We start from the raw sequence: 18897 nt of genomic DNA, 5'->3' as shown, positions 1-18897 counted from the left end.
GGTTATCGAAGCCCGGTTTTTAGTGGTGTGAGTATGCAGACATACAGCTGTACCACTGGAGAGCTCTTTGAAGTTACAATACAAAATGACAAATTGACTTAACTCTTACTTTTGAGCTTACACAGTATCTAGATACTAAAACGACATCTGGCTACACGACTTATTTTGAATTCCGAATAAGTAATATTATTTTAACGATTGAATTTATTTTTCCAAGCGTATTCTTTGTCAATTTTCTGTAATATTTTAAATTAGACTAACATTATAAAGTTCCAGAAAAGTTTGGTTTAATCAGTTTCTGTTAACCGAAATACATTTTTTAAAGAAACCCACTGGCAAAACTTTTCACATGTACTAAGAAAACTATCCAAGTATTTTTGAACTACAAAATGGCAAACTATCTTTTTTTTATTTAAAAGGTTGTCACAGTAAAACATTTACTAAATTATTTTCCTTTCCTTTATAACAAATAAGATTGTTGTCTGGATTTTAATCATCAATTATAACTCCATTTTTTTATGTTGTATAATGCTCACATAGAACGCACGTGGTCAACACATGTTACAGGCTAAATGAAGAATAATAAAGAAATAAACGACGATGTTGGTAATTCATTTTGCACTGTTGAGGCAACAGTTGTAACAGGATTTGAACTAATTGCAAAGGAAGAGTGCGAAGAAAAGCTTGGAGTTAGTGCACGTACAGAAAGAGGTCGGATATTCTTTGATATAGAATGTAAGAGAGTGAAAGAGGTATGTCTATTTTGCTGTACTTCAACAACGAGCATGTTCGATAGGCCTAGTTAACTCTAGTAATATAGTAGTGGTAGCATTAACTAAGCCTACTAATAGTATTACTAGTACTTGTGTTAGTATAGTTTAATATAGTAGCACTAATACTGAAGGTAGAGGTTAGTGCAATAATGGTGCTGCCCGTAATCCGGTAGTCTGTAAAAATTACCACCCCCCCTTTAAAAGAACAACAAAAACTTCAGGAAACCTGTCTGTGCTACGTGGGCTCGTGTGACAAGTTTTGTCCCTCAGAAGAAAAAAATAATCCCCTAGAATTCCTCAGGTGATAGGAACACAAAATTCAGTGGCAAGATACGAGTTCAGCGGACCTATTCCTAAATCCTGTCATGTTTGGGTGACTTTCTGGACATGTTTTTAATTTTAGCCCCACTTGGTAACAGGACTTTACCTTATACCATAGGATGATGGTGTACTATAGATATACATTGAAGTTAAACATGCAAGTCCAGAGGCTCTTTCTAAACCTGTTTGGTTTAAACCTTTTTACCATGTGGAGTGACAAGATACCAATATTTCTGACTCTACTGGCCCCAGATCTTCTTTGAGGCTTGAAAGATGTCAAACCTAAATTACTGCCATGGATTGGATACTTTAGATATACAAGGGCATCCCAAGTGCACCTGCATATGTTTGGTTCTGCAAGTTTCAAAGCTGTGGAAGGAGTTTTTAAACAAATTGACAAACACACAAAATGAATTGTTATAGGATAATTTAAACATTTTTCTACCTATCTATATGTGTTACATTAATGATAGAACACATTGAGTTTAACACTTTTTACAGTTGTTTTTGTTAAAACATTTACACAGCTTTTGTTAAAATGTGTTGAAATAGAGAAACTAAATAGTGAAACTGACATTAGTTTGATTTGTTAAACCAATACGTTCTTAATTCTAATACCAGTTGTGCATGTAATCACTTTAATTGATTTAGTTGAGAGAGTAATTGTAGATACAGATACTTCTAGTGTGGTTACCAATGTTACAGTTGTGCCTTTTTAATGACATAAAGAAAAACAGTGGGCATTTTATAGTGAGGACATTGAAAAAAAATCTATTGCTATTTATAGGTTTAAGGACAGTGTTAAAATGTAATTTTAATTTTTTTAAAGTTTACAGACAGTTGGCAACCCTGACTCGTAGGTATAGATACAAGAAAACATAGACATACAAACCTATCAAGTCTACCTGAAAACTAGAGGAATTTTTTATTTTATGTGAATATGTGGTTTTCTTTCCTTCTTTTTGTGTTTCTGATATTTTTATATAAAAAAAATTGGTTGAGATAAGTTTCATTTTTTTCATTACCTTGTATCTTTAGATGAAAACTATTTGTACTTACTTAGATCATCTTCTATGCTCACATTTATGTACGTGTTTAGTAAAATATTTCATAATCCCATTTTCTCTTTCTTTGCAGGTTTCACATCTTCGTGGAATTGATCACATCTACTTGGTCGTGCACCGAGTAAATAATTTCGGTTTTCCTCAAGAAAAGGAAAATCTTAAAGATAAATTAGAAAAACTAGCAGAAGAAATTTATTGGACAAAAGGGCTCATAGTTTGGTCATATTTTACTGGGTTTGAAAAGTTGTCTGTGAAAGAACTGATAAATTATCACCCAGCTCCTAATGAATCTTCGGTATCTACAAATCACACGTCTGAACAGGAAGGATCTGGAGAGCATATCCCAAAATTTCGAGTCACCTGTTATCGGACAGGGCAAAACCATAATTTTACTTCAATGGATGCAGCAGCATATTTTGGGGGTGGTATTAATGATTGCTTTCACTGGAAAGTTGATATGAAAAACCATGACATTGAAATTATTCTAAACATAGAAAATGATCATCTTTATGTATGTATTGCTTTGACAAAGACTAGCTTACACAAAAGAAACCTTCAGCACTTTGGACCAACTTGTCTCAGAGCAACAGTTGCTCATAATATTTTATGGTATATTATTCTTGAATCTGATAGCTTAACCTAGTTAACTATAATATATTATCAAACCTTCATCAATACTGATCAGTATAGTTTGTTTATTTTTTGATTTGTGCTCAGAGTCAATTAAGTTTGGAAATTCTGTTTATAAATAGTTGGTAAGACAATAGGGGTAAAAACAGGGTACATGTATTTTATCAGTATGCATATTGGACAAGCTTGGTGATAAATTTTTGAACTCTTAAGGAGTATGTAAATATTTTATAATGTTGTGGTATATCTTTATTGAAAATGATATGAACCTGTAGGGCTATTTCGGATAGGCTAGATAACAGGAACTTTTTCTCAAGATATTAAATATGAAGTATTTTTGAATCTCTTACTAACTGGTAGAAGTAAAATGAAGTAAAAAGATTGGATACGAAAATGTTTTTTCAACACTTAACATGCAGCATGTGTACCTTCTGTTACTTAAATGGGATAATTGCTTTCACTAGACTACAGAACTGACTACTGAAGACATTTCAAATAACACTACTCACATGATGACCAGAATATCTAAATCAAAGTTTATCTCAGAACAGCTGGTATGGGTATTAACACTTTCATTGATTAGGAGAGAGCAAAGTTTCAACCCTCCTAGGTCACCTTCAGGTTATCCTTTTAATACCCATATCAGCTGTTCTGAGATATATTTTTATTTCAAATGGGTTTCTCCTCATCAAGAGTCCTTAATTTATAGAAATCTTGTATTTACCCAGGGCAACTTATGATACCCATGTGACTGGTCTTTCTCCTTATATTATTGGTAGGGCTATAACCTCAAGAAAACTTCTGAACAACTGTTTAAAAACATTGCTGTCAACAACATTCTGTATTATTATCCTTGGGTGGTAACAGGTTTTATTTCTGAGAACAACAAAGAAACGTGTGATACACTTTAATATCACAATAGAAGGATTGCAGTTCAAGGCTTTACAAACATCATATATTAATTTCCTATCTAGATTTGAAGTTGTGGGTTTCTGTTTTACTGGAAGTATCAGGACTTTATTTGTTGACAGTTTATTTTACAAGTGGCATTTATCAGTTGTGGACGAAACCTAGACAGAATCACCTATCAGTTGACCAAAGTATCTTTTGTGTGCTATTTTACTAAAAGCTTAAACTTGAAATGGTATTAATATTTGCCATTAGCTTCTACTGATTTTTATTAAAACTTCATTAATATTTAAACTTAAAAAATAATGAACACTAATAAATATGTTACTTTCTCTGAAGACAGAACTAAACTTTAGTTAATGTAAGTTTTCTGCTTGGTATGTATCATATCGACTTAAGACTCGTTATTGGGAGGTCTTAGATACAAAACATATACAGTAATATCTGATAAGTAAACATTCAGAATACTTATTACACCAGTCATCTGCAAATTAATTATTTTAAGTGCTTTTTATTTTATATATTGTATGTTGTTCAGTTTGTGACATTCTAGAATCCAAGAACCATATGTGGTGAAAGGCTTTTGTCACTTATGATTATTTTCACGTGTATTATGCCTAAACATTCATTGTTTATGAAGAATTACAAAAGAAGTAAACACACTTCTTTTAAAACATTAGCTTGTTCTTCCTGACAAATTTGATGGTTTATGTGCTGGATAACATTGTAGTTTTACTTGTAATGGAAATAACTGCAAGACAGTTTTAATATACGTAAAGTTTGGTTTAGCTTATGTTGAAGTTAAGCCTTTCACAGCAAATAGTCTAATGTTGTAAATCAATTATTACAATAAGAATATACGTTAATATCAAACTTTGATATTTTATTGTATTTTGGATTTTTTAAAATAGTTTTGTGGTTTATGAAACTGTTTGTCACTTCATTTAAACATTTCTGGAACTTGACTTCTTTGTAATATACTTAAATAAAGGCATTGAAATGAACTTGTATTACATTGTTAGATCAGATTGAGAAAACCAGTAACAATTAAATTAGCCAGTGATTTTTGGGAGAGTTGGGGAAACTTTAGGCACTTGTACTGGTGTTACTGTATCATAAAAAAAAAAATTCCCATAGTAATTGAGCCCATCAGCTAATATTTGTAAGTTTCCTAATTAATTATTTTTTTATTGGTAAATTGATGAACAGAAATAATTACTCTTTCATAACACCTAAGTTTGTTACTTTTTATTATTGTGCTTCCATTGTAGACATAGATTGTTTTTTGTTTTAGTTTAATATATGTATTTAAGACTAATCTAAATCCTTAAACTGGCCAAAGTGCATGAGAAGTTATTGAAGTTAGCTGAAAATGACATTATACCCTCTAGTTTTTATGAAAATGAACATAAGAAAAGGTAGTTAATTACCTGTAGTTATTACGGGGTTGGGTTTTAGTTTTGTTTCTAGTAGGTTACGTTTTCTTACCAGAATTTAATATTAAATAAATAAACTAAAACTCATTTCTTATTATTTCTTCCTCAATTTTTTATGTTTTAACCATAATTTTTATAACCCATTAAATGCTGATTCACCATACAGGGTATGGTTTGCCCCTGACAGTTGAACACAAGTGTGTTGTATACAGTGGATGACTCGCAAACATTCGTGTTTAAAGCGGCCACAGTTAAAGGGAGATATATAAATACATTTTGAATAATTTTCTGTTATTTGTTTCTTGTATTGCTAGCCTTACTCAAGATAATATTTTAACTCCATATAAAATCTGATTTTCTAACTAAATTTACTATTTAAAACACAATTTTTGTTATTTATAAGTAACCTGATATACAAAATACTAACAGTTCACTTTTTTTTGTTACTAGTATGAAATATTTTAACAAGGTATAGAAAAATAAACTGAAGAAACAAATAATTAAGTAAGTTTAAATTTATATGACCTCATTTATTTATATATTTCTGTTGTTTTTTTTTTCTCTTCTCCCTTATCTTTGCATAGGTTATGTGGAGTTAAGCCAGGTGATATTGTCTGTGATCCGATGTGTGGGGGAGGATCTTTACCTATTGAGGTATAGTTGGTTTGTTTACTGTTTTGAATGTTTACAAAATGTAATGAAAAACTCATAATAAATATTGTAAAAAATTGTTTATCCATTTAAAATATCTTACCACTTTCTACCTGTGAAACAAACATATATAGCCAGTTATTTGTCATATCCTTACATAGTCCTGTCTGTTCCCCTAGAAGTGGATTTCTGTACGTGGTGAGGGTACCTCTCAGGGAAGGCTCTGTATTTTCAGTTTACCTCCTCTGGGATCTAAACATCCACTCACGTTTTCCATGCATAGTGACCCATATAGGGGAGGAGAGGATCCTGGTGATTGAGGAGTCTAACCCCAGAACACCACTTTGGTCTTGAATTCCTGTAGACAGCCTGCCTTAGGATGACCCCCACAGGGTCAAGTGGCTGATTCACTTGGGCTAGGGTCAACCAAATACCAGTATTGCACGTTCTCGGTGGATGTTGTGAACATTGTGTCTGATGCTGGTGTTTGGATATAGTACTCACAAGTTTATATGCAAAAACGGCTCATTTGGGTTGAGAAAATATTTTACATAGAAGGTCGAAACGTTGTTCGCTCTTCTATGTAAAATATTTTCTCAACCCAAACGAGCCGTTTTTGCATATAAATTTCTCAACAAGTGGGTTTCTCGACATCACTCATTAGTGCTCACAAGACCCTGGTGTTGCTGCAGTGTCTTTGTTTGGCATTGTAGTGTGTCCCTCATGGGGCTCCATGGTGGGTAGGGTCAGTATTGCCTGTATTATGGATACTCCCATTCCTGAAGGAATAAATAAAAATTGAAGAAAAACAGATTATCAGAAAATGGCCACATATAGTTGACTGTTGTAAAGTCGTCATCACAGTCAAATTGTGTACCTCAATTTCTAATTATGCTTTCCTTATCAGAGAAATCCTCAGGGAAGATGTCTCTTCTTTTTTTTTTTTTTTAATTCTGAAGATATTTTGTTGGCTCTCCCAAGTCAGTGAAGAAGTTACACACTGGAGACATTTTGGTGGAAACATCTTTGCCACAACATACCAAACTCCTCTTGAAATCAAAGACCATTGGGTTACTCCCCATGCAACTTTGAATTCTTCCAGGGGAGTTATAGTTGAAAGATTTAAGAACATTCCTGAGTCAGGGATTTTAACTGGTTTCTCCAACCAAAGCATTTCTACGGTATGCCAAATCTCCACTCCCAAAGACGGAATTATGATGTCTACTAGTGTTATGATACTGATGCTTACATCACCACATCCTCCTGCTACAGTCAAAGCAGGTTATCTGAACTGTAAGGTACAGCCATACATTTCCAACCTTCTTGGATGTTTCCAGTATCAATGGTTTGGTCACTTGAAGACATCATGCTGTGGTTTTTTAACATGTGCTTGTTGTAATGGCAAAGACAATGATGCTTAAGAGTGCAAACTGGAACCACACTGTATTACCTGTAGTGGTTAACACCCCTCTCACTCTAGTTCTTGCCCTAAGTGGGTGGAGAGGAAAGAGGTGCAATGCTTGAAGACTGTAAACAATATCTCCTACCCTGAGGCTCGGAAGTTATTGTCCCTCACTCCATCTAAGACGTATGCTGCTGCACTTCATTCCACTGCCACAGTGAGAGTGCAGATAGATCTCTCTGTGTCTCTAGCAGAGTCATTTGCAAAACATCTGTAGAGTCTTTTGCTCTCCATGCTTGAAAGAGCTGATGAATCTACATCTACTTCCATCTCTATCCCTGCCACTCTTTCCAGTGGCTTCCTGGGTCCACTTCCTTTGGCTTTGGGTTCAGGTGTTTCCTTTGGTCTGTTCTTTTTTGCAGCCCTGAGATGCAAAATGATTATTTGTTCATGACTTCAGTCGTTGGAATCTTTGTCTACAAACAGAGACCTGCCTATTTGATCCAGGGCAGGGTCCATAGAGGTCAGTAGACCTCCATCCAATAAAGAAAAAAACATGAGCATAAACAGAAGGGATCCCCATTTCATTCTCCTCCACATAAATAAAAATGGCTACTTTGATACAGTGGAAATGTCGGGGTTTTCATTCAAATACAGATTACGTTAAAGATTTGATTGATTCTAACCATTCTGTGTGTCTCTCCTTGCAAGAAACATTTTTAAAACCTGCTGATGCAGTCACCCTTTGGTAGTTTTTCTTTGTACAGCAATGACAAGTTGTATGATGGATGAGTGCATGGAGGGGTGACACTGCTGGTGGATCAGCATGTGCCCACCATCTTTGCCACTCGATACACCCTTGGAGACTTTGGCTGTCCGTGTTTCCTTGGATTGTACCATCACTATTTGTTCTCCCTACCTGACTCCTGAAGAGGCCTATGATCAGTCAGACCTTGATACCCTTGTCGACCAGTTACCAAAGAGCATCTGGTCTCGGATCACAACCTTTCTCTCTTCAATACTGGTTCTTATACTTATTTTCATGCACCTAGTCAATCTTTTACTGCTACTGATCTCTCTGTTTGCTTCCTTTCACTTTTTCTTACTTTTCTTTTGAAGTTGACAATAACCTATAGGGCAGTGATCATTTTCCTATCATTTTGAGAAAGACTGGCCACCGTTAATGCCACCCACCCTACATGCTTTGATGGAAGCTGGGCCAAGCCAACTTGCCCTCTTTCACAGATTCCTTGAAACATGATCTTGCTTTGTCTGTACACCATCGATAGATGACTGTGTGGTAGCAGTGAGTGACTGTATTGTCCAGGCAGCTGCTCAGTGTATTCCCAAAAACCTCAACACAGTTTTCACAATATCCTTGTCTGTGGTGGAATCCTGATTACCAAATAGCACAGAAGGCTCAAAAATGGGCCTGGGACACCTACAAAAGATATCCCACACTTTTAAACTGCATTGCTTTTCAGCAGGTCAGATGTCAGAGCCAGAAGGAATCTTGAATTAAATACACATCTCTCATTTCTTCTACCACCAGTTTCAAAGTCATATGGGACAAGATTTGAAAGGTCAGTGGACAATATACTTCTGCCCCCCTTTTGATCTTGTTCTGTGATGGTCAGGAAGTTGCTGATTACCAGAGCATAGCCAATACTCTCAGTGAAAGCTTTTCTCATGCATCTAGCACTTCTGCTTCATCCCCACCTTCTCAGCCATCAAGACACTGGCAGAGTTATCACCTCTTTCCTTTCAGGCTGATCGTCTCTATGACTACAATCTCCCCTTTACCTTGGTAAAACTCGAGCTTGCTCTTCATTGGTCTAGCAATACATCAGTTGGACCCAATGATATTCATTACGAGATGCTGCACCATCTCTCTCCTGCCCATCTTTCTCTTGCTACTCTTCTTGTTTTTAACCAGATCTGACAGAAGAATGTTTTTCCTGATTCTTATTGCAATGCTATTGTCCTCCCTTTTTCTAAGCCTGGGAAGGATCCCAAGATTCCTTCAAACTACTATCCAATTGCTTTGACAAGCTGTCTCTGTAAGATCTTGGAGAGGATGGTTAATGCTAGTCTTGTTTGTTCCCTCAAATCAGACAACCTACTCTTGCATACCCAGTGTAGGTTCTGATGACAGCATACCACCATGGACCACCTGATTTGACTTGAAACATGAATGACGGAAGCCTGACTAGACTATGAGTTGGTTAGAGTTTTATAACTCATCATTTTCTTTTATCTGGGACTGATGCACCAATGTGTGGTCTGTATGACACTCAAGTCACAATAGTCCACATTTTACTGTTGTGCTATTGTTAGAACCATGAGTGACAACTCCATTTTAGATATATTTTTATCGTGGGTTCACCCTTGACATTGGACAGTGTCATTGGCAATAGTGGCACTGTCCACCTCAGTTGTGTTTTTAATTTTTAAGAGCCATTGGCTTTTTTTAACTCTATTTAAGTGTTTGATTAGAAAATTGGACTTTGTTTTGTTTTAACATGATTCCTTTTATGTATTTTAATAATTTTACTTTTATTTTTACTATTTGACTAGTTTGGCACAGGTAGTCTAGTTGCTTTGTGCCAATAAATGCCAAACAACCAACCACATCCTGTCTGTATATATGTAAACAAAGGTTCAGCTTTTGTATCTAGTACCATGTGTGTTATGTGCAGAATTGTATTTTAGCTTTTCACTGGTCTTAAGCCTATCACTCAATGCTGCTCAAAGTCAAGGTTAGAAAGAACTCATACCTGTGATTTTCATGAGTTTGCCTGATTTGACCAAAAAAGCTTTTTTTTTATAAAAGTGTCCATGAAGGGTTAAATATTGCCATCAGCAGAAAGTTATTAGTACGAGTGACTGAGAACTTTCATCAGCAGAAAGTTATTAGTAGCAGTGACTGAGAACTTTCATCAGCAGAATGTTATTAGTACGAGTGACTGAGAACTTTCAATTTTATTGTTCATCAGACGTGAGTACTGGAAAAGAGTACAAATCTTCTTTCTTTTATCTTAATTTCAAAATGTATGTAAAGAGTAAACATTTTCTGTAATCTTTGGGAAAGTAAAAATATTGTAACATTGAATAATTCCATGAGAAAGATACACTGTCAAGAATTTAATGAAAAAAACTTGTTATTAAAATGCACTTTGTTAAGCCTTACATCCAAAGGGTAATAGGAATTTCAAGTATTATGTTGATTTTGTTTTAATGAAATTAGCCTCCAAGCATATTGTCATAATATGCTAAAACATATCTGTCATATAATTTGTTATGATTGAAAAGCCCCATGACCTTTTCATTCAATATTCAAATTTTTTTTCATGTATTATATAGTAAAGTAAATATAAGGTTTTCTGCATAAAAACCAACATTATGTTAAATTTAAATTCACATAAATGTAATAATTTGTAGGGGGACAGTTAAAACATAAACTTGACAAATGAATTTTGCATTATTCAAATACAAAAAAAAGTTTAACATTTCTGTTGTTTACTGCTGATGAGATTCATTTTTGTATGCATTCTTAAAATATAAAAAAAAGTTACAAATTTCATTATAAAACCATTATTTTTCATGGTAATTAAAGAAGTCTCAATAGATCTAATTCAACATATTAACTAGAGACTGGTGATTAGTGATGGTTGCTCAGTTGTTGGGCTCGTTGACTGGTTTACATTCAGTTAGTTGATTATTCTCTTTTGAGACCAGTCTTCCTATTTTCAGCAACTTGTTTTGGGTTCTTTTAAGTAGTTTTTTCAGACTATTATGTTTGCTACAGACATCTTTAAATACAACATATTAGGACTAAGTTACTTTTTAACCCAAAACTGTTTGAAATGAAAATGTATATCATTCACATAATGTAGTACAAAAGCCAGTAATAAACTGAAAACATCTTTAGTACCATTCTGTGGATTTCTACTTACAATGTTACACAAGACTACTGAAACTAAATAAACTAATTATTTGTTAACAGTATTCATCCTTATATTTCATGTTATAAAACTAGCAGACAGTCTTGTCACAGCATGTAATAGGTAATATATATTTCAGGTAAAACAAATTCAGGCTAATCATAGAAAAACAGCGTGCAACATTTACTACTTGGCTTAAAAATTATAATAATAAATAAGTTTTTTCAGAGAATAAAATTATTCATCAGACGAAAATATATGTATAATAATTTAAAAAAAAACATATATCAGAATTGCTGTAATATGAAAAATAAACTTTAATTGCAGACAATCTTTGTTTTCTTGTAATTCCAGCTTCAGTGTTGAAATGTTTGAAAATAACTTGAACTGTAAAAAAATAAACAGTGCTTTTAAAAGTTCCTGATGTGGATAAGAATTTATAAAGCATTTATTAAAATCATTAATATGTTTATGATACAAGCAGAAGGAAGTAGTGCTTTTATTATTATTATTGTTTCAGGGTGTGTTGAGCTGGCCCGAGGCTCACCACATCTGTGGAGATAATCATGATTTGGCTACTCCAAGAACTAAACAAAATCTTGAGTCTGTGAATCAAGAAATGAAAGAAATGGGAAAGTAAGAAAAATCTATTTATTTTAAATAAAGTTTAGCAATGTTATTATTGATTTTCTTTGTGGTTCCTAGCAGTAGGACCTTTAGTTTTCTCTGATATTTGATCAGGCAGTGCATATGACTGATTTATCATCGTCCATTGTCTCTTTTCAAACATTACGCAATTCCACAGTCACTGATACAGATATTGACCTTCTGTATTTCTGTTGCTTTTGAAAACCTGTGGATAAGCTAAGCCAATGAACCTTTAGATGTAACATTAATGTGTAGAAGATTGTTAATTTTCTCACTGTTAAAAATACAACAGTCTTGGGACTTGTAAGAGTTGTCGCATTTTTCTTCAGACATTTGGATTGTTTTGTATCAAGTTGTTAGTTACTTAATTGTTTATTGGACTGTAACACATTTTATTTTTTTGATTATGTATATCATAATTTAATAAATATATTCTCACTTAACATTTTTTGAAAGCACCAAATATTTTGCTGAACATTTCTGTATCTGAGTCAGGTTAATCAAGGATGTGTTTTAGGCCTTCCAGTAGTTGAAAAACTCAAGTGTAACTGAAGAAATGAATTAGATACAGTTATCTTCAGAATTTACCATAGTTGTTAAATTTTCTCATGTTTCAATATATTTTATCATTTATGTATTCTTTATGAAAAGTTGAATTAGAAAAGTAAAATATTAAAGTCTAAAAGACGAGATGAAATTTGACAACTTTTAAAAACTAGCAGCTTCTAAAATATTGTGTTTATTAGGTGGCATTTTAGTAGTATGTATTAAGTTAACTTATTTTTTTTAATATAACACTGATTTATTTAATTAGGCCTAAACCCTTTCTTTTACTTTGTCAACTTTACAAAACCCAAAACTGTAGTTTTAATAGCAACAGAATTGTTTGTTCTTATGATAGTCTGTATCAGGCATTTTCTCCAGTGTTTACCTAAAGTCATCATTTGAGCTACAGCTAAGTAAATTTACTTTTAATTGTAAATTAAAATCAGACCTGTTTCATATCTTCTGTTTTTAATAATAATGTTTATTAGTATAAACATTCCAAGGTTTAGTTGTCTTTATTTTTCTGGTTTTCTCATTTGATATCTTAAAAATCATTCATCCATTCTCCACTAAAGTGTTTCGGATTTTTAATAACAAATATAGTTAATGTTTTCTTTCTTTAAGAAAGATTACTGATATTAAAATTTATTTTTGATTTCTTGTAGAGGAAGTCGGGTAGTTGATATCATGAAGTGGGATGCCACACAGCTTCCTATTAGAGACCATGTTGTTGATGTTTTTGTCACAGATTTGGCAAGTCTTATGCTGTTTTTCATTTTCTACAGAACATATTTTCTTTCAGGATAAAAACTGCTTCATTTAGTGATTGCTAAGAAGAAATACAATTGTGTAAAAATATATTTTCTTCAAGACACTGTTTTCATTTCAACTGTATGTATCCCTTTATTCCCTCCACATACTCTTCCTTGACTTGTTGAGTTCCTAAACCCTTCATTCAAATAGTACCCTTATAAAATTTCTTGGTACTAAGCCATATTTTTTCTGCACATTTTGTACTTCCAAACCTTTTGTATTGCAATAATAATAAGCTAACAAATTAAAGAACTTCTTATATAAAATTTATTTTTATCTGAAGCATAATAAAAGTGAATTACATTTAATAAACTTAATCTACAGAGACTTGACCTTATCACATCTGAAACAGATAATTTTTGTTGTTTATTGTTTTAATATTTCAACAGTTAACCTGATGATGGCTTTGATATAGGGTTTAAAGTTTGTTAATAAAACTTTGACCAAAAAGAATACTTCGTCTTTGCTGTATTGTGTATGAAGAGGTGAATTGGAAAGAAAAATTTTAATGTGTAAAAGCCAAGATAAAATTTTGGAACCTTTAAAGACTAGAACAGTTACAAAATGTTGTGTTAGTTAGGTGGTATATTATTTGTGTATGTGTATAGTGAAAGCTCTGTAAACAACATGTAAACATAAAGTATGTTTTATTTGTAAATATTTAATAGATGGATGCAGAAGCTACAACATATGTTTGTAAAATTATACATTGGAGTTTGATCAGTAATACATGTAATGTTGTGTCCATGTTTATTTTACACATATAATAATTAGAACAACATTGTATTTTCTAAAGATCTATTTTGTAAAGAAACTTTTAAACTATATTGAAACTGATAGCTTTAATTTATAAATTTTAATATCCTTAAACCATTATTATTATTTATTTTTTGCTTACAGAAATCTCTACCTCCATATAAATTCCCAGTTTATTCACTTTTAAGAAGATATATTGACAAGATAAACCAGTTACATCCATTAATAAACATACTATGAAATCATTTTCCAGTCTAGTATTATGAAGCTAGTGCATTATGATTGTGAAAAATTGAAATACAGTAGTGATGAAAGTATTTTGAAACTTTTATCAGGGTTTTTGTTGTTATTATGTTACAGCTTAATTTTCCTTCTTTGGTAAATAAATAAACTATAATATCTATAAATAACTTGGTTGAGAATCAAAAAATGCATTAGTGTTATTTTGTTAAAAAAAAAAGGCTTAAATGAGTCTTGCATCATGCAGACAAGTGCATGTAATAGAAAATAAAACCTAATAGTGGGAATGATATATAATAATGCCACACACAATTTTATCAAAATGTGAAAAAATATTAACATTAAGCTTTTGTTGTTTTCTGACTAGTTTAACTTTTCTGTATAGCCATTTGGGAAGAGGCTTGGCTCTAAAGCAGACAACAGAGTTTTATATCCAAGAATACTGGAACAAATGGCTCGAGCTTCTAAACTGGAAATGGGAAGGGCTGTTTTACTAACTCATGATAAAGTTTCTTTGACAAAGGTATGTTTTGACAAAGTTTGCAACCCAGTTTATTAGACTTGTTTGAATTAAGATTGAAGTTTATGTCTGTAATGCATGTACATTTGTGAAATATGCTGCTAAAAATTAAAGATTACTTCTTCCTTGTCAAAATTTTAAAATATCTCAATTGCTTACTGTAAAGTCAGTAATACAAAGCGCTGAGTGTATTATATCAAGACAAACTCAAATACACAATTATCAAGTTACATGTTAACCACAGCTGATGTAAAGCTGTAGTGGAATGACATACATTAGAATTATATTTTGAAATTCTTTAGCATTTCATGGGTAGTGTGATGCCACTTAAAAATTATTTCTTTTGGGAAATGATACATCTCAAATTATTTCATACACTGAGATAATAAAGATTAGTTCACGTCATGGACTTACTGTTTTTTTTTTTTTTATGGCATTTGAAAGAAATAGGAATGTGAATCAGTTCGTGGTACCAATAAATCACACCCCAACTATAGTAAGCAAAGTGCAGAATTTTGTAACAGGTGAGAATTCACAAATACAAGGGTCAATCACAAAAGCAGCCTTCATCACCCAGACAATGATACACAACGTGATCAAGAAGGACCTCCATCTCAGAAGGTGACATAAGTCACATGTATTGTTGCTTCCATGATGTGTCCATTGAACCATTGCATACCTTAAGTAGCTGGAGAACAAAATCAGTTATTTTGCTATTTTATTTAAAAACTAACTGGTCAAATCTTCAGATACACCACACCTTTGGTTTCAGTGTGATCAAAATATTGAAATGAGTACCATGAAACTATGGACAGATTGTGAAAAGCATACAGAGGTTAATAGTGTGCTTGGGCACGAAAACCTCGCATCAGAACCTTATGCTGTAGTGCAACCGTCAGGATTTTTGGTTGCTAGAAAAAGCATGGTGTGACATGTCCAGAAGGACTGTAATGACATTTTAATTCTCCAGTATCTTTCAACATTATCTACTCAACAACCTCTTTTCACATAAAAGTATCAAAACTAAAATAACAATACAAGGATAAACTGATAAATTAAACTAAATTACACATCTTTACTGAAGACTGAGTAAGAAATTTAATTCAATGATATTTGACTCTAAATATCCCAAGCTCTGGTATCAACTTTTCTCATACGGTTTAAAATTGCTCAATGTATAATTATGTTTTTAACACTTTCAACTTATGACTTTTCAGTAAATTATAGTAAATTTCTATCATGTTTAAAAAAGTATACAGGTTTAACATTGTCGCTACAGGTTCATTATAATATACACAAGTTCGACTACATATTTAGACATTAAGTATTTGTACTATAAGTTTTGAGACAGTATATGTATGTATCTCCACAAAATTTGATATACTTTTAGTAAATATTACAAATATTTTTTATGCAAATAATTAGATTTTTAATGATATAATTGTTCTAAATATTTGTTTGAAAATAGTCTTTTGTTACTAGTCTGAGGGCAAAGTGAGTTCATGTTATGATTAAAAAAAACTAATATTCATCTCAAAAATATCTTATATTACTTGTGTAATTTCTAGAACATACTAAATACATTAAAAACGTTTATTTTCTATACTCTAACGATGTGGAGTTTGTCACTTAACCAACCTCACAACCATTATAAAAAAATTGGGAAGCAAATATAAATTATGCTTTTTTTTTTTAAATCCTAGAATGACTATATATTATAACATGAAAATACAAATGTTTAGTCTAAGTAGCTTGAGTCTCATAATGCTATATATTTCTTATTTCTTAGTATATTGACCTTTCATTCATGCCCAGCTAACATTACATAACTTGCTTTCAAATGATGCACATGCACTCCTTGTGTATTCAGTAATATAAAATTAATCTTTTGTCTTCCATGTCTTGATTGTGTTTTAGTGGACTATTATTTTGTAATATACAGTCACATTTCAATTATTATACATTGTATATATCTATATAGATTATTAAACCTATTTTTCTTAAAATATAGAACAATAAATCTCGTTATGACCTTTGTACTCGGTTGCTGCTGGACACATATTGCTAAGCATTTTAAAATTTTGCATGTTGAGGATATCAAACAAAAATTTCTTTAAGGTTTACATATGCAGTTTAATAACCCAGAAAATCATAACTGTACTGACACCATAGAATGCTGCTATAATTTATTGAGCTCAGTAACTAAATGTATTTAGATTTTTTTAAAGATTAGACACTACAAGCAACCTAAAGACACACCTACCTCCTTGAAACTTTCCACTGTTATATGAAAGTAACTGATCTTTTTTTTATAATTGTCTGTGAAGCCTTTTGTTGAAATTTCAGAAATTGATCATTTTTTAGTAAATATAATGTTTCTAGAATATACTATTAATATGTTTAATCAATTTCATAGCTGTGTTACTTTATACTGTAAGATTAACTTTTCAAAATGGCAAGATATTTCTTGTGTGTTTTATAAAAGCTTTTTGTATTCTAAAGGTGGCTGGTATAAGTATTAGAACTTTAATTAAAATATAGAACAACGTTTTAACCTTCTTAAGTCATCTTCAGGTTAACAAAAAAGAGCTTTTTATTTCAGAAATTTCTTATGATAATATCTCTGTAGTTGCATAGTGCATTTTTCTAATGACCTGATTATTGAAAATACCATTCCAAATATAAAATTTGATGTTAAAATGCTTTTATATTTTTCTAACTTCTTAACAACTAATTTGAAAAATTATAGAAAATAAAATGATAAAATATTGACCTTTCTGGACAATCATAAATACTTTATTAATGAAAATCAATTCTGCTTCAAGTTGCTTGTAATAGCTCTATGTGGTGCCATTTAAAGTTGTTTTAAAAACTTTATTGTGAGGTCTAATCATTAGTTTAATTACAATAATTATTTTGTCTTTTACTTGACATCAATAAGTGTACTGACCAATTAAAAATGTTTTTACTAAAATGATCTCTTTCTCTCTCTCTCTTCTTCTTTCTTTCTTTCATATTTTTTACAGTGTTGAATATTCGAAACCTCTTAATACCATAATCATATTGTATGGAATAACAAAAAGAAATTAAAAAAATATTAGTTATTATAATGTTAAAATTTATCACAAACTACAGGAGTGATTTTTGTACGTGATTGTTGATATCTAGTACTTCCAGAACACAGTAGTTTTGTCTCATTTACTATTTAATCAAATTTAAAAAAAAAGAAATTAAATTTAAAGAAGTAACTTTAATGTTTTAACTGAAGACTAACAGAAGTCCATTTTCTGTCAGGCAATTTTTCGACATAGAAGACTTTGGCATCAGACAAGAGTCATTGGTGTGAACATTGGTGGCCTTGCAGCTGCTGTGTTTATCCTGAAACGTACATCAAACTTAATTTAATGGTTGATAGAAGTTCTTTATTTAAAAAAAAAGTATTTTTGTTTTATGAAGCATATCAAAAATTCATTTTGTTATTGTTTTCTCATGAAATAGGATATTAAAGTGTTGGATTCCTAAGTCTCAGTTCATAATTTGATCACACTTCCATGTGTATGTAAATTCATGTCACCTGAAAGATTAGTTAATGCTCAAACTACTTGTTAAGTTTCCCAATTTAGAAAGTGAAAAATTTAGATTGTACACACTGTCCTTAAGAGTATGAGTGCCTATGGTAAAGGAAAGCACAGCACTGAATTTTGTAATTGTTATATTATGTGCCTTGGAAGCTGTGGTCTATAGAATATCTACATATGATTCATATTGCTTATGAGATAATATTATGCAAAAATATGTATAGTACCCACAGTGGCCAGAATTTTTGCTTTTCATCTGTTTTCAGGTTTCAGCTATCCTAGAATTCAATCCATGGGACATTACTTTACAAGAATTTAGGAATCCAAAAATAATTGAGGATTTGGTGGCAGTGTTATAGCTGTTGTGTCTCTGTAAATATTCCTTTATTTTGGTGCATATAGTTCATTGTTGTTAAATAATGAAATTTATGTATTGTTGGAAAAGTGTTCATTGAGGTAAAGTGATAAGATTTCTGCATTTTGGGGATAAATAGTGTTAATCATTCAGGTACTACTAATAAAACAATTCTGAAAATTAAAGATAAAGTATAGTTTAATTTACATGTAACGTCTTATTAAGATGGTTCATTTTCTTACAAATTCTTTTGATAGACATTCAAAAAATAGACTTGTAGGATTATTTTATTTATAATTTTTTTAACTTGT

The 18897-nt window shown here is 31.8% G+C and overlaps 1 protein-coding gene across 1 annotated transcript; it reads left to right on the top strand.

The window, feature by feature from the left end:
• Positions 1-513: 513 nt before the first annotated feature.
• Positions 514-18175, top strand: LOC143256584 (tRNA (guanine(6)-N(2))-methyltransferase THUMP3-like). Its single transcript, XM_076513971.1, has 7 exons — positions 514-752; positions 2232-2767; positions 5718-5787; positions 11651-11766; positions 12990-13077; positions 14519-14656; positions 17948-18175. The coding sequence occupies exons 1-7, from the start codon at positions 573-575 to the stop codon at positions 18056-18058; spliced, it is 1239 nt and encodes a 412-aa protein (XP_076370086.1). The 5' UTR covers positions 514-572; the 3' UTR covers positions 18059-18175.
• The last annotated feature ends 722 nt before the right edge of the window (positions 18176-18897 follow it).

The sequence above is a fragment of the Tachypleus tridentatus genome, chromosome 7, assembly GCF_004210375.1.
Source record: "Tachypleus tridentatus isolate NWPU-2018 chromosome 7, ASM421037v1, whole genome shotgun sequence".
NCBI classification, from domain to species: Eukaryota; Metazoa; Arthropoda; class Merostomata; order Xiphosura; family Limulidae; genus Tachypleus; species Tachypleus tridentatus.
This window is presented reverse-complemented; position numbering and strand designations above follow the sequence as displayed.